General features: G+C 39.2%; 1 protein-coding gene across 1 annotated transcript in view; it reads left to right on the top strand.

Annotated features, from left to right (window-relative positions):
* LOC136349582 (monocarboxylate transporter 12-like) overlaps nucleotides 1-21,069 on the top strand; it is a 115,736-nt gene that overhangs the window by 57,664 nt on the left and 37,003 nt on the right. The window contains exon 5 of the mRNA XM_066301231.1: nucleotides 20,683-20,851. Coding sequence (XP_066157328.1) covers nucleotides 20,683-20,851 — 169 coding nt within the window. The remainder of the gene's footprint in view (nucleotides 1-20,682; nucleotides 20,852-21,069) is intronic.

Genomic DNA, 21,069 nt, shown 5'->3' with positions numbered 1-21,069 from the left:
CACATGTTATCGATGAACGCAAAGAACTTATGAGACAAGAAATTAGCTAAATCACTGCAGATACTTTAGAAAAATTGAGAGATTAGTTTTATCACCGTTCAGGGCTCTGCCAAGAAGTAAACGGCGGACAATTCGAAGAGTTGCTAAATTAAAGAAAATCATACTTTGATTATTTAAAAATGTGTTAATTTTTAGCATTATTTTGTTCTACGATGAAGAGTAATATGTCAGATAAAGCCAGGATGCAGAGATCTTTAAAATGGTGCATCACTTGAACCCCCGTTTCATTTAAACTTTTAAGGGTAAGTGTCACCCCGACTGAAGGGCTGATATTTGTAGCATCAGGATACCACCAAGAAGTGTATCGAATAAAAAAAAAATTGACGTGTTTAAGCAATTTTGCTAAAAATCAAATGCCATGTAGATCCCTCATTTAGTCCAGTTAAAGTTACCGCACTGTATGTGTAACATCACATAACGTTTCGGCCATTTACTCTATCAATTCGGTGGTTGCCAAAATGGATTTTTCCACATTTTTTACTCAAAAAAGCTATACATACTTATTAAAAGTCATTACAGCTCACCGTTTTTGAAATATTTACATTTCAGTGCCACTGAATGTCACATATGTCAATTTTCTCATTCAATTGTTCATTCATAGTTTGTCAAATTGACACAATGTCAAATTGAGAAAATGTCCAAATTGAGAAAACGTCAAATTGAGGGAATGTCAAATTAATAAAATGTTAAATTAACAAAATGTCAAACTTGTTTTTTCAAAATGACCTTGATTGACACAAAATAATTAATGGAGCTGTCAAATGTGACTTAAGTGACGTGTTACTTCAAAATGTATCAATTGATTGTAATTAGTATTGCGGAAATATTCGAGTGTTTTAAGGGGAAATATGTGGAGGCACCATTATTATGCTGTGCGCACATGCGCAATAAAATTTCAGTGCTAAACAACGATATTTGCAATTGTATCCAAACGGGAAACAGACAGATTTCAAACTCCTCAGGAATCTTTATGATAGATTAGGAGAAACTGGGTCGTTCCGTCCCAGTAGAATCAACGTGGGTCGCTCAAAGACAACCAGTATAGGATCAAAGGATGATGAAATTTTTGGTTCACGTTGGGGAAAACCAAGAAGTAAGTTCTAACCAAATGGCTTTGAGTCCCAGAATGTCCAAATCGTCCATTTTAAGGGTGCTATACACAGAACAATTTTATCCCTACCACTTCAGCCCTCCCCACAACCTTCTTCAGATAGGTCTTGCAGCTGTATTACAATTCGCACTTTTTTTTTCAAAATCAGAACAACGTTGATACCATATTTGAAAATAAAATTCTATTCACGGATGAAGCCACGTTTCCTCAACGGGATGTCTTTAAGTTTAGAAGTAAACATGTTTGAGGGGGGGGGGGGGTCGAAACCCCCATGTAGCAAACCAGCCGTCATTTCCAATACGAATTCAAAATCAATGTCTGGTGCAGAATTATCGATAATTATTTTCTCGGACTCTTCGAATTACCGCCAAATTCAAATGGTCAACCATATTTGAATTTTCTTCAAACACATCTGATGAATTCTTTTAGTGATTTAATCGCTCAATTTACGGCAAACTGTGCAGTCTATGCACAATGGTGCTCCACCACACTATTCCACGGCAGTTAGAAATGATTTAAATGCAAAGTTTCCAGATCGCTGGTGAGGCCGTGGAAGTAGAACGCCTTGGCCTGCGTGAAGTCCAGACTTTAATCCGCTCGATTTCTGTGTTTGGAGATAGATCAAGTTGAAAGTATATGACAAACCAGTGGATCTGAGTGAAGAATTGTGGCAGCAGATTAGAATTATTTTCGATTTGTTCCAGTACGGACATTTTTGTTGTAAAATCGGACTGTCGATGAATAAATGTGTAATCAAGTTCATTGAAGCGAGTGCAAGTCCCTATGAGCAATTTTTACTTAAAATAGGTGCTTTTTTTTTATTAATCATTTTTTATTATTATTATTATTACTTTTATTATGCTAAAGTTATTTGTTCTTTGCTATTTGTTTTTACTGTTTTTATGGTACTTGTTTGCCAAAATATTCATACTTAAATAAATTACAATCAACTGACATATTGTGAAGTAATACTTCACTTAAGTCACATTTGACAGCTTCATTCTTTCTTTTGTTTGAATCAACGCCATCTTGGAGCAAAAATGGCACTTCGTGAAGCTATTGAAATGATCATAGGAACATTGAATTTTTTAAACGTAAATATTTCGAAAACGGTGACTCCAACCGACTTTCAAGAAGTACACCTGTTTCAAGCAAAAAGTATGGGAGAATCCATTTTGGCAGTCACCGAATTGGCAAAGTGAGCGGTCAAAAAGTTATGCGGTGTTTAATATGCGAAAGATGAGGTAAGTGGCGCGCCCTCACTGATACCACGAAATAAATATTTAATCTGAATTCTAGTCCTCAAGTTACCCTTTAGTGCCAAGTTTGAAGGAATTCATGAAAAACCCGTAAGATTTCTTTGAAAAAAAAAGTTTAACATGCGTTAGTTCAGTTAATAGCGATTTCCGGTTCATAAGTCAAATCGTCGTATTTTTACCTAAGATGTCTTCCATTACTCCGTATACTATTACTTCAGGACCACCCTGTATACAAAAAATTATCAAAAAGGAAAAACAATGTTCTCTTTTATGTCTTGCTCTTGGCACTGGTCCCGCTACTCTTTATGGTACTAACGGCTTTATTGCTGATTGTCTTCGCAAGCCATTAGTACCTTCTTAGTACTCTTTTTTACCCTCGTGCTACGTTATGTTACACAAATACCACGTAAGTTCTGACCAAGTGTCAACATGAGTTAATGAGGAAGAAAGTATACCGAAAAGAATACTCGAAAACCAATCAACATCTTGCTAATTACAGTACCAACGGATATACTCTGATGACGAGTTTTTGTAGAATAGACGAAAATAGACATGGCAGGAATCCCATTTATGTACGTAGAAAATGAAGATATAAAGTAACAACTCAATTGCGTGTTGCAGATGTGAACTTAAAACTGGGAGAGAAAAAATCGTATTAATTAGTACATGTCGGCCTCCTGGTGATCGCTTCGATGTCTTCCTTGAGAAAAAAAACTTTAAAGTAACTTTTACAGTCAGCGAATACACTAACACACCAGCAATCATGTATGAATACTCTTCTAACAAACTGTGAGAGCAGCGCAAGCGCCACTGCGTTGCACCCCCGGACGTCTGATCTTCCAGCCCGTAAATTAACGCTGGATACTGCATCTCCCAGACCCAATTTTAGTGAGAAAAATTATTTCAATTTGGGAAAATATTGTTTGTTTAAAAAAAAACAAGACTTTGGGGACGTAAACTGGGGAGCTCTCCACTCTACAGGAGAGAAAAAGGTTAACCAGCAATCGTTCGCTTTTAACAAAATACGAGGTTTGTACGGAAAGTTCGTATAAATGATTTCTAGAAACGCCTGAGAGCGATGAAGAGCCACGACAAATATGTGATCACAACAGATTAAGGTTTAACAGAAAAATTAGAAATGAAGAAGTTGTGTGCCAAAATCGTTCCAAAGCTTTTGCCTCCAGATTAAAAAGCACGCTGCGAAGCCTGGATGGAAGCTGGAGAGGGTGGTGACTTCCTCGATAGAATAATTCCCGGAGATGAGTCTTGGTTTTACGAACTTGATGTGGAACTCAAATCCTAAAGGAAGAAATGGAAACAAGTTGGAAAGCCGAGGACGAAAAAATCGAGGAAATCGAGGCCGAATGTCCAAACAATGTTGATGGCTTTTTGCGATACTCAGGGAATCATCCACCGAGCATTCGTCCCTCCAGGCCAGACTGTTAATGGAAAGTTCTACATTGACGTCCTCAGACGCCTCAAAGCTCGCGTGGCTCGGGTTCGACCCAGTTTGATCCAAGGGAGATGGTGGATTCTCCATTCCGACAATGCCCCCGCACACCCTCCCTAGTTGCGCATCACTTTTTAACCTCAAATTCCATTCCCACGCTTGGACACTCCCCTTATTCACCGGATTTGACACCGTGTGACTTTTTTCTATTTCCCAAATGCAAGATGGTGCTTCGGGGGCGGCGTTGGAGTCATGCGGAGGCCATCAAAGCTGACACGACATGGGAGCTGAAGAATTTCAAAACAGAGGATTTGCAACAAGCTTTCCAGCAGTGAAACGAAGATGGCGCAGGCCTATTGCGTCTCAGGGGGACTATCTTGAAGGAGGCAAAATTGAATTACCTGAATAAATTATTTGTTCGACTTTTAACGAACTTTCCGGGCAAACCTCGTATTTGAGTAGTTTACGTAACAAACATTATTCAGGAAAAAATGATGATTTACTGATGGAATAGTAAAGGAAAATATGTGCGAATTAAGTTCATAACTAAAAAAATATAATTTAAATAATATAATTTAATATAGATAATAAATTAATATTATATACAGAGTGTCTCACGAGTCATGGAGCCACTCTCATATCTCAGGTACCGCGTACCCGATTTATTTCAAATTTGGGTAATTTGAGTGTAATTAAATTGCGGTTTTGATTTGGCCAAGATCGCTTGCTTTTGCCATTGGCGTGCGTTAAAAAATAGGCGTTAATATTCAGAAAAAAAAAACTATTAGGGCAGTTTTAATAGTTTTTTTTTTCATTTGTGAAAGAGCACCGCCGCAAGCCCTATGATGCACAATTTTATTCAAATAGGAGCTTGAAACAGGAAATTTTAAGTAAAAATCCTTGATTCACTATGCAAGTCATTCAAATTCTCTGGCTACTAGCGTGAAATAATTGCAAAATGCGTCAAATAAATCATTTTTGTTATTTCTAATTATTGTAGCAAATTTTTCCATTGTTATTAATGAAAAAAAAAAAAAAAAAATGAGGGTAGCAGGGTTTGAACCGGGGACCGTCACGGTTCGAGGTCTGGTGTGGTCAACCCTTGTTAGGATAGTTGAAATCCAAGTTCCATCCCGGCTAGTTCCATAAATTTTTTTTCTATTTTTTTCGATTTTTTAATCAATTTTCTCTTAATTTTAATTCCAAAGTTGTATTTTTGTGAACGTTAAACATTGAAAACAAGGTTTACACATGTTTTTTGAAAACTGTTTTATCATTAAAACGTTCTCGCTGCACCCTGAAATAAAACCTCGGTATTCAAGAGAAATTCACTACATTATATTTCAATGTAGATTTCCTGTTTTTCAATTCACTTATCTATGCTAGTGCGAAGATGCCGCGCAATTTCTATAGCAGTCACTTCATTGCAGGCAACTTCGATTCTTTTGACTAGTTTTCCTCGGGGATGAGGGCCATTCGAATATACTTTACTTTTTAAACGGCCCCGTAGACAAAAATCACGGGGATCCAGATCGGTAATCTGGCATGCAGGCAACAGCCCGGAAATGAAGAATTCTCGTCAAAAGATTGTGCTGATGCTTATAAATTGATTTTCAAAATCTCACCCCTACGCAAATGCGGCTCTTCAAAATTTGATGGTGAAAAATGGTATTTTCTAACCAACTTTCCTTCCACTTGATGAAATTTAATGAATTCTGGGCCACTTGTGTATAACGAAAAAGTTAATAAGACGGGACCTAACGTCCCTTCCTACATGTTCGGGGTGGCGGTGGGGGGGCTGCCCTCAACTTCTTTATCCCTGAAGGTTTAAGGTCTTGAGTTTTTTTAACAGTCATGTGGTTTATTAGATTTCTAGCCCACCTTAGAAAAAAAGGTACTGTTGGTTGAGGTACGTTAACCGAAAGATTGTCCGGAAAAACGCCATTTGGTCAAAGGGTGAATTTTACAAAAAAATGGAATTTTGCGTGTATTACTCTATCGCCCAGAAGCTGAAATAAACAGATTTTTTCTATCAAAACTGGTTTCAAGATAATTTCTAACTTGCACTGCATTATTTGGATTTTTCTCAAAATTCTCTCTCCGCTTTATTAGAAGAAGTGCCTCTTGGACCCCGTGGCAACATGTGTTTCATGCATGGTGGTACTACTTTATTCACACTTCAGTACTGAAATGCGGTGATATTTATGTTGAAAATTTGAATTAAACTGAAATGAAACCTCCATACGCCAGTAAGAATTTACATTAAAGAATGCTTATGTTAACGCGTTGTGAAAACAAAGGGATCGAAACGAGTCCCATAGAAAAGCATGGGCCAAAAGCAATTGACCTGCCGAAGGTTCTTTAAAGACTAAAAACTAAACTACTTTCGAAAAAGTACCACCTTTTTAAGCCTTTTCACCAGAAACACCCTCAAAATGACATGATTTACTAACGACTGCCAGATGAGTTCGCAAATGGCCCTTGTCCTAGCAAGACCGCCTAAAATTCTTAAGACACAAGTAACGGGCGAAAACAAAACATTCAAAACATAACCAGTGTCGTATCATAATTTAAACAATGTTTTTCCGAACCGGTGGGTGGGTCCTACTGCTTGGCCGCCTCGTTCTCCAGACCTAAATCCTTTGGACTTTTGCTTGTGGGGACATTTTCAAAGTTTAATATGCGCCATTCCAGCTAAAACCACAGGAAAATTATTGGAAATGATAAGTTTTCGTTGTCATCAAATGAGAAATACTTTCCAGGTGTTATGGAGAATGCAACAGCCTTCCATAAACCGAGTATGAGAATGTTTGAGAGTTAATGGAGCTCATGCTGAATCATCATGAAAATTCAACTTTTTTCTAATTTAGTGTGTAACATTTGATTTTTTAAAAATGTCCCTTTGACAAAATGATGTTTTCCTGGAAAACGGTTCGGTTTACGTATATCAACCAGGAGTACCTTTTTTTCTCTGATACGTCGGAAATCTAATAACTCACGCAACGGTTAGAAAAATTCAAAACCTTAAGAGTTTAGACAATAAAAGAGTTGAGAGTAGCCTCCCCTCCGCCTCCCTGAAGATGTAGAAAGAAATATCAGGTTCTATCTAATTAACCTCGGTATTACACACAAGTGACCCAAAAATCATTAAGTATCATCAACGGGAAGAAAAGTTATTTAGAAAACACCATTTTCGCTATCAAATTTTGAAGAGTTGTATTTCCGTAGGGGCAAGTTTGTGAAAATCAATTTAAAAGCATAAATGCAATTTTTTGACGAGAACCTTTCGTTGCCGGGATATTGCCCACATTTCTGTACACATCCTGTATAATATACTATAATAAAAATAATGTAAGAAAAATAATATAATATAAGAAAAATAATATAAGAAAAATAATAAAAGAAAAATAATATAAGAAAAATAATATAAAAAAAATAATGTTAAAAAAAATTGAAAACCGAGACAAAAACTGAGGGTTTTAAATGTACTGAAGTTAATAACTTTCGTAAATGTTTCAAAAGAGTTTCTCCAAAATTAGGGTCGGAACTACCAGTAACATCATTCAGGACTGACATGGATTTCAGTATTGCAGATGCAATCCTGGTCACATAAATAGAGCACTTGGTATTTTTTTTTTTTTCCTTAGTCAAAGTAGTTTGTTCTCAAAACTACGAGGGTGTATCAAATATAAACGAGAGTGATATATTTTTCAATTGCGGAGTGGTCCGTGACCTCAAAGTAGTGGATGCGCAGATGGACTGAACCATTAGGGAGAGGGGATAACCAATTGCAAGTCGCTCGCAAAAGCTCGTTTGCCTTTAGTGAGCAGGGAAGCCATGAGCGAGTCAGAAGCGCATGTCTCCGCGGAACAAGGGATTATAATTAAGTTTTTGGCCAAGGAGGGGGTGAATCCCGCCAAAATTTTGCGACGATTACAGGTACAGTTCGGAGATAACGTCCTGTCAAGATTCCGTAGGTTTGCACGGCACAAAGAGTGGTCTGGAGGGCATAAAAAGGTCACGAACGAGAGCCACCCAAGAACATTGACCACCGACATTGAGACGGTCAGAAATCTTATGGAGGGAAATCGGCGCATAACTCTCCGGGAAATCGCTGAAGAACTGAACATCAGTTATGAAAGTGTCCACCGAATCGTGACAGATGACTTGAAAATCCGTAAAGTGTCTGCTAGATGGGTTTGCCGCCTGATAATGGAGGCTCGGACGAAACATCCGCCATGCAGTCCCGACTTGTCCCCTTGTGACTTCCATCTTTTTGGACCTCTCCAAGAAGCGCTCGAGGGCCAACGTTTCGACAACTACACGGTGGAATCATTTGTGCCCCAATGGACACTGGAACGTCCGAATAATGTTTATGAAGAGGGAATAAAGAAGCTCCCAATCCGACGGGAAAAAAGCATTTCTAAGGCGGGAAACTATGTAGGAAATTTTCATATGTTTCTCAACTTTAAATTAAAGAAAGTTAGAATTTGTCACAAAACGGATCCCGTTTATATTTGACGCACCCTCGTATATATGATACGTTCGCAATGAAAGGAATAAATTCATTTAAAATTCAAGAGTTTGTTTTTTGGAAAAATGCTCGAACACGTCGATTTCTATTTTTGGCTGCGATTTCTTTGATCGCAAATTCATGTATACAGGGTGGCCCGAAAATAAGTTACGACCATTAACTTCGTTTTTTCAAAAACCTGTTTTTCATTTCGTTTTTGGAATCCGCAGGGAATTCTAAGTATATTTCGTGTACCCTGTCCTCCCCTAAACTCAAAAGTTATCGAGAAATTCACGATCGAACATGTTAATAACTAAAACGGCATTTCTCAGGATTTTTTTGTAAATCGAGCAGAACGTTCAACTGTGTGTTTATTGTTTACGTAATACGGCAAATTCTCTCTTTAGCAAAACACTTCGGATTCATCGATTCTCATTCCTTGACCCCTAGACCATTTTGATGTGGTATTTTGCGGCAATAAACATCAAACTTTCTCCAGCTTTTCATGTTTCAGTGTCGTTTTCTCAGTTTTTCGTCTCACTTAAAAAATGAATTTATCGGAGAGAGAACGTATTGGAGCACTTATGATGATTTGGAGACTTCAACGAGAACTGTTTAATTTATTTAATGCAGTTGATCCTGATCGATCTCCCATTACTGGATCTACTCTCAGTAAAATTGAAACCTGCTAAGCACGGCCACGTCAGAGATTTGCCTAAAGGAAGAGCAGCAAAAATATCAGAAGAATCTAAACTAGATGTTTCACTATAAACTGCAAATACTCCCCGTGTAGCCCTTGGGACAATCTCCAGGAAACGTAATTTGCCATCGGGATCTGTGTCACAAATTCCCCCCAAAAATTAAATATCATCCTTATGAGGTTCAATTGATACGTGAACTACTAGAAGACGATTTTGACCGAACAGCGCAGCTTTGTGCGCAGATTAATAATCGAAACTTAGATTTCCCGATGTGGCAACTTTTGGTTTAAACGGACGAGTGAACGGACAAAACTGCAGGTTTTGGACAACTGAAGGTTCTCGTTGGACACAAGCCTACAACACACGCAGCATCGTCGAAAAATATGTGTTTGAGCAGGTATTGCCTGAAATCGAATTCTTGGACCTTATTTCTTTGGAGAAAATTTAAATCAGAAACACTATTTAGACTTTCTTCAGTTTGAGCTTGTCTCCGCTTAAGCTGCCGGGTTTCCTATCCACGAGATTTAGATCTTCCTCAGGATGACATAGGGTTCCAATACCATGGAGCACCTTACCTTGCAGTTGCAGCTCGACAACTTCTCGACTTGAATTTATTTGATAAATGAATTGGGCGCAGAGGTCCTATGGAGCGGCCACCAAGACCACCGGATTTAGCCCCATTAGATTTTTTCTCATAGAGTCATTTGAAATTTGAGGTTTATGTGACGAGACCTATTAATCGTGATGGCCTGAAACGGGGAACACAGCATAGGATAATACTTATTCCGCCAGGGGTAGTCACAGTCGTCCAACGGCAAACAATCCGTCGAGCACAAAAATGTGTTTGAGTAAACGGGGAAAACATCGAGCTTTTATTATGAAATTGTTATTGTTAATTGTTAAACGAGTTTGCCCCTTTCATCATGGACGCACTTAGAAACTCAAAATTCCATGCAGATTCCGAAAATGAAGTGAAAATAGGCGTTTCCATTTGAAAAAATGAAGTCGGTGGTCGCGACTTATTTTCGGGCCACCCTGTATATCTGAATTTTCCATTAAAAAAAAACCGCAGTTAAAAATTAAAATCGGCATGTCCGAGCATTTTTCCAAAAAACAAATTCCTGAATTTTAAATGAATTTGTTCCTTTCATCGCGAACGCCCTGTATAGACATGGTTTTAATTGTTTATCAACAATATACTGATAAACGTATTTCCTCCGTGCAGTTTGCGCTCATTCAACCTCTGTTAAGATTATTCTTAGGATTTGGACGTATGAATGGCACAATTTGAAAAAATGAGTTTAATTCGGCGCTGTTTTCATAGATTTTGGAAATGTTCATTGAGAATTTCGTCCATATTACCGACCCTTAATTTACCTTATTTTACCAAACATTTTGATGGGAAGAAAGGAGCGCTGCAGCCCCGAAAAGCGAGCCCTTATTGTGCAATTAAAAAACGACCGAATGAATATAAACACAATTGCAAAATACCTAAAATGCTCACAGAAAACAAGTTTACAACTCTTTGAATCTGCATAATCGACCTGAGTTAACAGAAAATAAAAAGAGGGCTCCGAAAGGGCGAAAACCTAAGGGGCCACTTCGCTGAGAGAAACCCGCTGAGAAAATTGGTTTCCAGGAAAATCAAAGACAAAAGATTGAAGTTTGCTTATGATAATTTGCACAAAACCGTTAATTTTTTAAAAAGAAACGTTCTTTGGAGTGACAAGACCAAGATAAATTTATTTAGGAAAAAATTATGTATGCCCCCCCCCCCAACAGTAGCCCCGTTGTTTCCGAAAAACTCTTAAGCACGGTGAGGGGTCTCTCATTATTTGGGGTGCAACGCCACGGAGGGCAATTGGGCCTATTTTTAGAATTGAGACGATAATGGATCAGTTTCTTTACAAAAACACCCTTCAGAGTCTAATCGACCCTTACGCTCACGAATTTCTTCCAGATACAAGTTTATGCACGACAAAGACCCGAAACATACCTCAAAACTTGTGAAGAACTATTTCGCTGACAATATGATTAATGTTCTGAATTGGCCGGCACGAAGCCCCGACTTGACCCCTATAGAGAACTTCTCGATTTTTATGAAATCGGATCTGCATAATAAAAATCCATTCAGCTTTGAAGATTTGTGGCCGCATGTTCGGGAAGGTTGGTCCTCTATGGCAATTATGTATTGTCAACCTCTTGTGGAGTCTATGCCTTCTGGGCTAAGGGCTGGAATTGCAAATAAAGGTTATCCGACGAAATTCTAATCCTCTCTAAGAACTTTGATTTTTCAACTAGTTTGGTCGTAATGTGCTATCTATCAGTTCAATCGATTTTTCATTTAACGTTACGTCAAAATCATGAGATAAATTATCATTTTTTTCAATGATACTGGGATTAAGTGACTTAAGCATAAATAATGACGAGATTAAACTTATTTCATTTTTTCCCTAATGCAGCCACTTTACCCCAAACGACCAAAGCGTGCGATTTATGGGACCAACAGTGTATTTGTTCAAAGTTACTGGAGTGGGAAAAAAATTAAAAATTATTTAAAATTTAATTTAAAATTTAAAAAAAAAAAAAATTGACTGATAAATCAAATTTTGAGTCTTCTGGTACGCTTATTAAATCACTCTATTACGTCTGGCATATTCCCTAAAGGGTTGGAAAAGGGCCCTTCCTCTGTTAAAAAAGGGTGACTGCAGTCCAGTGGGGAACCATCAACATGGAAGTCGGTTATCTATGTTTTCCAAAAATATTTGAAGAAATTCTATGTAGTTTCCCTGTATGTAACCATATGTTTACCCTTATGGCGGAACACAAAATGCTAAATAAAAATCAGCACAGGTATGCACTGGGTAGCCCTACGAGGGCCATTCAATAAGTATCGAGACAAACCGATATAGCTAAAAACAGTTCCTTGAATCGCTACAAAAGTTTTCGAACTTCAAGTCGGTACTCTTGCGATGACTTCTGGTTAGTTCAGGTTAAATCAGGTACCCCCGAAATAATGCTTCTCGACGATTCCGGAGGGAACAACGGTGAAGAGAGGAAAGGCATTCTAGTGAGTAGTTGACATTTTTGCTGTTCACCGGAACCCCACACGGCCAGTCCGATTACCATCTTACCACCAACGGTCTAGCGGAAGTGCAAAAATGCATTTTTCCTACCTCTATAAAAAAAAAAGGTTAATTCAGGTTAGTTCAGGTTAACGTATAAGGAAGATGAAGGTGAAAGCATAGGGTGCAGCTCCTGCAACTGGGTGCACCGAAGGAATGCCAATCTGGCGATACCGGGCCACAAGGAGAGGGGGGTGGTTTTAGCGGGTAGGCGGGTGAAAGCTCAAATTCCACCCTACCCAGCTCTGTTAGACCGGGTGTCTTTTGAAGATTTCCACCTCCTCGGGCACAAAAAAAATTAGTTCGGGTTATTTCAGGTGCTCAGGTATGAGTTGAAGATAGCAAGTCCGATCGAGAATTGCACCGCGTGCGGCTAATAGATTTTCAGTCGCCGAAGGAGTTAAAGGCAGTAAAATGCACATAAGGTCGTCAAAAGTGTATGAGAACAACTGTTTAAGCCGTTCAGGCATTTACCAGTGGGTTGAACAGTCTTAAAATGGCCGCGAGAGTGTCATTGATGAGCAGCGAATTGGCTCCCCTAAGTCTTGCATTGACGTAGACAACGTAGACTTTTGACGAAAGAAGTTATCGTGCTTCGCGATCATTGAAAGCTGCATGCGACACAGATAACTCAATGACGCCTTGAAAAACTGAGCTGGGAGGTACTTCCGCGGCCTCCTTGCAGCCCAGATCTCGCCCCTTCAGATTTCGATACGCCTGATCCCCTTAAGAAGGCTCTACGTGGAAAAAATACTGTTGCGACAAAGAAGTCAAGATTCAGGTGCATTTGAAGCCCCGACAGCAACCTAAAGAATCTTACGTCAAGGGCATTAGAAATCGATGACTATTTTTGAGTCCTTTACGAGTACTTTGGAGACAATAAGTGAGAAATACGAATTTAAAATGCTTAAACTTGTGGCACCATTTTCTCATCGTGGATTTTTCGAACTCGAGCAGAACTGGGGACAATCGAACCTCAACCACTAATTACAAAACTTAGGAGGGTCCGGATTAACGCGATCGTGACGATTGTGGATGTGTGAGGAATGGAGGAATCCAAAACGACAATGGCATGAAGAGAGCCAAAAAGTGAATTACGCTGACGATATTAATGTTGTAAGAGAAAGCAAAAATAAAAATGAAATTAATAAAATAAACAGGAGCAATGGCCAACATCGTATTCTTCAAAACGACGAAATATTCCCCAGTGAATAACCTAATATAGAGCTACAAATCGCCAAAGTTCCAATACAAGGAAAAGTAAAGTTTTTAGGAATGATAATCGTAGTTATAATACACATCCTGGAAGTTTCACATAGAGTACGTAGTAAATAGACTAAACTCGGTATATTACACAATGAAAGTGATTCGCAAATATATTCAGTTTGATGTGGATTATTTATTACGTAAACATAAAGTTTTACTGCCAGCTTTAACCCTGATTTCAGCTAGTTCTCATGGTAATTTTCCCTCACGATAACAAAGAACTTCTCGAAATTTTCCGTTTTTTTTCCGGCTGCCCCATAGAAAATAAAATGTCAACTGGCATCCCATTTTCTTCAGAATTCTAAGATTTTCAATTCGCAGTCGAAAATGTCTCGCTTTGTGCTAACCACCCATTGCCGTTGCTAAAACGACGGAGAACCACCACCAGTGTCATCGACGAGACGCCCCTGAGTTATCGAACAGACTTGTTAGTTCACATGACAGACGAAGTGTGCTTAGCAGATACCTCTGCAATGTTAAAATTTGATGCGCGTCCTCGGGGAAAAGGGAATCTCTTGAGAACAGGATAACGCGGCTTCATCGCGACGGAAAACGTTGCGGACGCCACGTGACAGTAGGATGCCGTGACGAAGTCCCACGCAGCGCCTCTATGCACAGGGTGTAAAAGTCCACTTAAAATTTTCTCTCCCTCCACGCAGCTCCCACATTCTCCGAGGCATGGACTTTAATTTTGGAAAATATACAATTCATGGAAGTCTACACACGTAGAGGGACTTCTCAATTGTTTGCCTAAACCTAGAGAACGATTTTTTCTAGGGTCAGCCCTCTTTGATGTGTCAAGTCGGTACTGTTACAAAGTAACAGGTTAGTTCAGGTTAATTCATGCACACAAAATGTTGGAACGTGGCAAGGCAATTTCGCTCATGTGGCTTAACAGGCCGTTGCACTCTTGTTCATGGTTTCTTAATGGACAAATGGTAAGAATGTAAAAATGTCATGATTAGTAGAAATAAAGCCTAAGGAGGTGATGCTCAGCGTCCGGCGCCATTCTAACTAAAGCGACTGCGCATGACTTTAATGTGATTGATGCACGTGAGCCAATCAGGCACTTTTGACAAGTACGTGATGCGCAGCAGTCGAAACTGTTTTGACCTTTTCGAGTAATTTCCGATGGAACTGAGATGCTTTTCTTTCGGTCTGGGGCAAGAGAAGGCCATTATCCCTATGTTGTCTAAGAGAATGCGCTTCAATGGCGAATTTTACTTATCCGTGCGGATCTCTGAGTTACGTAGATTTCGCAAAACGTGACGTGCCTTAACACTGCCATTAATTTACAGGATAAAAGGCGTCGCAATTCGTCGTTAAGATCCGACTCTAAAACTTTTCGTTGAAATTACGCGAACAATATTATGGAGACTGTTGATGGTGCAGGAAAGAACTCTAAATTTATTTACACTGAGTTTCAAAAACAGTGGCGCACCTGATTTTTTTGGCAAACTCGAAGCTTTACAACATTTATTCCAGTTGTTTGAATTCTTTGTTAAACGCAGATTTTCAGTAAAAATGCTGCGATTTCCGTAATTTTAAAGCAAAATCAATGAAATTTTAAACAAATTTGCTAAAAAAGGCACTTTCCAACAACGTTTAAATATTTTTAGCACAAGTGCTGCATTAATGCACAGAACGATTTTAAAAAACGCAAATCTACATTGACTACATCTTACAGCAGTACGTGCTATCGTATGCTGGTCTTAATTTTATCCTAATGGATGATAATGCCAGAACTCATGTACCAGGAATCGTTCGGAACTTCATAGGAACTGCTGGTTTCAACAGATTGCAATGGCCTCCGCAAAATCCAGATTTGACCCCAATTGACCGCTTGCGGGACGAATTAGGGAGCATTCTTGCGATTTTTTCCAACCATCTAGAAGAAATGCCCAATGCATTAGTTGAAAGGGGAACGTCAGACCAGACAAGTCGTACTAATATTCATTTCCAGTATGCCAAGAAGATTTGAATTTCTAAGAGTTGGTAGAGGTGGCAACACCCGCTACTGAGTTTATTTAATTTGGTGATTTTGCCTTGTTCGTGATACAATTTTCCAGTGAAATTGTTAAACTAGTGCCTCTTCACTTCACAATGCATTGATTTGAATTGGATTCTTTGCTAAATGCAGGTTTCCAGTGGAAACGGTGCGATTTCGGCAATTTCAAAGATAAAAAAATGACTTCAAAAACAAATTAAATGTTGAAAAGGCCACTCTCCAACAACGCTTAAAGAATTTTTATACAATTACTATATTCATGCACAGAGTGGTTAAAAAAATGATAAAGAACGTGAACCTAAATTTTTTCATTAACTTCCATGAAAGATGAATCAAAATCCGTTTCTTCCATTTACGTTAAAAGCCAACGAGCTCTACTTTAAAGAGTCGAAAAAATTATTGAATTGGAATAACTGGTATAAAAGTTACAAAGCTTCGAATTCGACAAAAAAATCTGGTTAGCCACTGTTTTTGGAACTCAGTATGTGATGCGCCACTTTCCTGGGGCCCCCAGTTGCACACTATTTCTCAGGTTTTCTCAAACTTGGGTCCACTCCACGCCAAATTCCATATGTCAAATTGGCTGGTCCATGATCTACCCATTTTGTGCGAACATGATTTACCACATTCTCCGTAAGCCCAGAAGCCAAGCTTATGCTTACAGCGAGGTTGATACGGATGGTGAATCACGATCTTGGATCACTCTCTCGTGGGGTACGAAAGTACCAAATCACCATCCGTTAAGTAAGGTAATAACGCACGAATCGTAAACCGTTTACGGGGGTCGCGACTTGGCCAGTTGTGATCACGGCTTCCCCTGTGTGACAGAAGCTGCTGTAGAGGTATGCCAGATCTCAAGGTATTATCGATTGTCATACCATGGTACCATTGAAAAGATAAAAAAAGAACAGAATACTGCGGAAATGGTGGGCGAGGAAGTGGATTGCAAAGCGAAACATATCCGGAACTACGCATTTCCTTGCTGAAGAACTAGAGGGGCAACAGGGGTTGCTTCGCCTATAGGAGCACACTGCAATTTCGGGAAGAGAGTAAAAGCGCCACTTTCTGCGCCTCCCCTTACATTTTCCTCCCTTCAGTTCTTGAGCGTACGAGTTCCTTAAATGTTGAAATAAATTATTTACATGAGCAGCTGTGAAGTTTGACAAATTCACTGCTTCTGCAAGTCTACTGGCTGCTGCAATGCGGGCTCCGCTTCCTCCATATCTCTCACTTGCAGGGCCCCACAATGAAGGTTCAGTTCCATAATTATCAAAAAATTAACGACTGAGCCAATCATAAACTATCTAACATATTTGGTACCCCAAACAAAGATGGAGGAATCGTCCATATCGATTCGTTTCGATTCTTCTTTCACGAACGTATTCTTCACGCGAGACGCACCCCACGAACACGTGGTTCATGCTCGTGGTTCACTACCCGGGTGAACGCGGCCTAAGTAAGAGTTTTGCATGTAGAAGCACCGACTTAAGTCGTGCTTAGACTTAAGCGCGACTTGTGAATCTACGGAAGAAATGAGGGCTCGAAACTCTTACAAAACCTAAGAAAAATGAGGTCATACAAAGTGTTTCAGAATTGTACGGCGCTATTCGAACTGTGTATTCTCTGGAATAAAATAAGGAAATAAGTTCACATAAGCATGTTTCCGAACTCGAACAGTAGCGGAGTTACAGGGTGTTAAAAGTTATGAAATATTTTGGGTTTTGTTTCATCGTGCTTCAGCTACTGCAAATAGAGCTTTAAAATTTTGTGTGCTTATTAGGTAACATGTGCTGCTTAATACGAGAGTAGATTGCCCCCAACTACTATGCAGAGTACTGTATTTTCTGAGGTCTTGATACATAAAACCCTTTAGTAAAAATTTGCTCGTGCGCCACTGGTGTATGTTAAAATTTTTCTTAAGATCGTCGATATTTCCCAGATTTGATCTCTCTTGATTTTTAGTCGAATTCTGTTCAGTTTCCCCATAAAATGGTGAATTTATAAATTCAACGAAGTCAAATCAATGGGATTAAATCGGGAGATCGCGGAGGCCATTTGGCTGGTCCGTTTCGCCCAATCTATCGGTTATCGTAAGTTGTCGTTAAATAATCAGTGACTACGTGATGCTATCACGCTGAAGTGCCATCGTGCATAAACCACGTGCTTCCCCTATTGACAATGGGAATACCTTCTAGAAGCAAGATTTAATTTTTCCTTGATTTTTCGTCGATTTTCGTTTAGTTTTCTCATAAATTAATTCATTTATACGTTGAGTCAAACCTAGGGATGCCAAGATGTTCTACAAGTTCGCGGTGCTATTTAAGATGTGTCTTTTCTAGTACAAAATAAAGAAAAAAGTGAATAAAAATCATAAAAATCATAATCATGAAAGCATCGGCCTTAGGTCGACCCATTATCAAAACATAAAGAGATTTATTAAACAATACAGCATTTAGGGAAACTGCTCAAAGCGGCCCCCTTTCGCCGAATACAGCATGCAGCCCTATGAATCCATGATTCTTTGGCACTTCGTATAGCACCAAGGTGAGGCTTGATAACTACTGCGGTGGCCATCTTAGTTCTTCTTATCTTCCAATAGGAGAAGAATAAAAAATATCCTTCGTCCAAGCCCACACAAAATAGTCCAACGGGGTTAAATCGGGAGATCATGGCGGCCATTTCACTGGTGAGTTTCGACCAACCCATCGGCCACCATATCGTCAGTTACCATAGATTAGGTAACCGTGAAGACATTGGAAACCATAGAAGTCCGTCACAATTGCATATCGCCTATTTATCAAATCTGTCAATATCCAAAATACTGTTTGTGCAAGTTTCTCATCTTTTAACGGTTTTTCCACTTCTTCGCTTTTCACTGTGGATGAACACTGTGGAATTGGTTCAGTTTTTGGTTATTATGGGAGGAGACTCTGCACAAACAGACATGGTTGTAATCTATGGTGAGGAACATAAAAATAGTGTTGGTGCTCTTCGGAGGTACTTTGAAAAATTTCCCAACCGAAGAATGTGAAATCGTAACATTTTATGAAATAAAAACATTTGAAGCTATTGAAAGACGCCTTAGGGAAAATGGCACGCTGAAGCTGTAACGAGCAGAAGCCGGTCAACGAAGATTTCTAAGAACTGCAAACGTTGAAGAACAAATACTTGATGCGGTCACTTCTTCTACGACCACGAGAAGATGGTCACTTACTTTGGATATTTCCTCCTCCAGCGTATGGCGAACGTTTCACGAACAGCAATTAATCTGGTAATAAACCTTGCACAGTGGTAATGAATGTACATTACCACTGTGCAAGATTTATTACCAGCAGATTATAATAACCGCAGAAATTGTTGTCGATGGTTCATTCGACAATATAAACGAGACTTTAATTTCCTGAACCACCTGCCCGTTGCCGATAAATCTTGTTTAACAAGAAATGAGATCACTAAGTTTCGGAACGCCCATACTTGAGACGATGAAAATCCTCAAACGACTGTTACTACACATCACCAACATACCTTTTCATCAAATGTCCTTTGTGGCCCTTTTCACCCATCGACCCCTTCTTTTCACCATCCAGAGTCTCGGGGATACCTTACTTGAATTTTTTGCAAGAAAATCTTTGTGAGCTTCTAGAAGATATTCCCATTGTCAATAGGCCAAGGATGTGGTTTATGCACGACGGGGCTCCAGCTCACTACTCTCATATTGTTACTGATTATTCAACAACAACATATGGTAACCGATGGGTTCGTCAAAGCGGACCGGTCAAATGGCCTCCACGAACTCCCGATATAACATCATTGGATTTTTTTTTGGGTGGCTAGACGAAGTTTATTGTTTATTTTTCGCCTGTTGGGACGCAAGGAGAGCTAAGAAATGGGGTCATGGCAGCTGCAGTGCCAATCCAGTGTCACCCTGATGTTATACGAAGTGCCACAGGATCATAGATTCGTTGGGCTGCACGCTGCATTCGACCAAAGAGGACCACTTTGAACAATGTCCTTAAATGCTGGGATGTTTAATAAATCTCTTTACACCTCAGTATCTCAATAATGAATTGACTTAAGGCCTCTGCTTATACGTCTATGATTTTTATGGTTTTTTATGATTTATGATCTGTATGAACGTTCTTCGTTATTTTCTACTAGGGAAAAGATACCTCCAATAGTAGCGCGCAATTGTGGAACATCTCGAGACTTGCAGATTTGATTGAATTGATAAGTTGACTATCTTATGGGGAAACTAAACGGAATGCGACGAAAAATCGAAAGAAATAAAATTTTTCCTCTAGAAGATATTCCCATTGCCAATAGGCGATTTATGCACAATGGCGCTCCAGCCTACTACCATCATATTATTCATTGATTATTCAACGACAACTTATGGTAACCGATAGGTTGGGCGAAAGGGATCAGTCAAATGGCCTCCGCGATCTCCAGATTTAATCCCATTGATTGGATTCGATTGAATTTATAAATTAATCATTTTATGAGGAAACTAAACACAATTCCACCAAAAATCGAGGGAGATAAAATTTAGGTAGTGGATTGAAGATCTTAAAAAAAATATTAACACACACCAGTAGCTCACGAGCAAATTTTTCTAAAGAGTTTTATGTACCATGACCCCAGGAAATACAGTACTCTGCGTAGTAGTTAGGCGCAATCTACTCTCGTATCAAGCAGCATGTATTACCTGATAAGCACATGAAATTATAAAGTTCCATTTGCGACATAACAAAATTTCAAAAAAGTATGAACGTTTTTCTTAACTTTAGAACTCACTAAATCCGTTACCGATCAATATCAGACACGTGTTTATGTGAACTTCTTTTCTTCTTTTGTACCAAAGAATGCCTAGCTCATATAGTGCCGTGCAATTCTGAAACACCCTGTATACATGAATTTTACTTAAAATTTTTTATAATATTGGATTTTTGCTACGCCAAAAGGGCGTTGTTAGATCTTCCCCGTGTTAGGAGAATTAGCTGTTCGGTTAAGTTGCAATTATATTTTTTTAGTACAAACATACATGTCGGCCATTTTTCCCCATCCCCCCTCCGCCCCCGTCTTTTCTGCCGCGCCGTTGCCAATTCATTCGCATAAAAATCCTTTTAATCATCCAATTTAGATTTAAATGTAGAACAACTGGTGTTTAAATAAAATTTCTTTTTTAACAGAATGGCTAGGGGCTTTATCCACTGGAATTTCTCTGCTAATTTCCCCAATTGTAATCGCGTTTTGTAGGACGAGATCCACTAGGGTTACAGCAGTGATGGGCGGACTTATCACGGCCCTGGGGTGCCTGTTCAGCAGTTTCGCCACGCAGTTTCATCAATTGATATTCAGGTGAGTTCAAAACTCCTGTAGTTGCTTAACATTGTGCTACTTATGCGGAAAGTGTTGAATTTCCGATACGCATGCGTCGAAAGTTAACCGCGCACATTTCGCGCCCGTGCGTCCGTGTGGATTGATCGGAATCAATGAGCATTTGGTCTAACACATCGATCAAAAGGGCATTTTCGATTGGAAAGTTCGGAGTTACGATTGTTCCGCATGTGATGAGA

This window comes from Euwallacea fornicatus, chromosome 38 (genome assembly GCF_040115645.1).
Source record: "Euwallacea fornicatus isolate EFF26 chromosome 38, ASM4011564v1, whole genome shotgun sequence".
In the NCBI taxonomy this organism is placed as follows: Eukaryota; Metazoa; Arthropoda; class Insecta; order Coleoptera; family Curculionidae; genus Euwallacea; species Euwallacea fornicatus.
The sequence above is the reverse complement of the archived record's forward strand: the minus strand, read 5'-3'. Positions and strand labels throughout refer to the sequence as shown.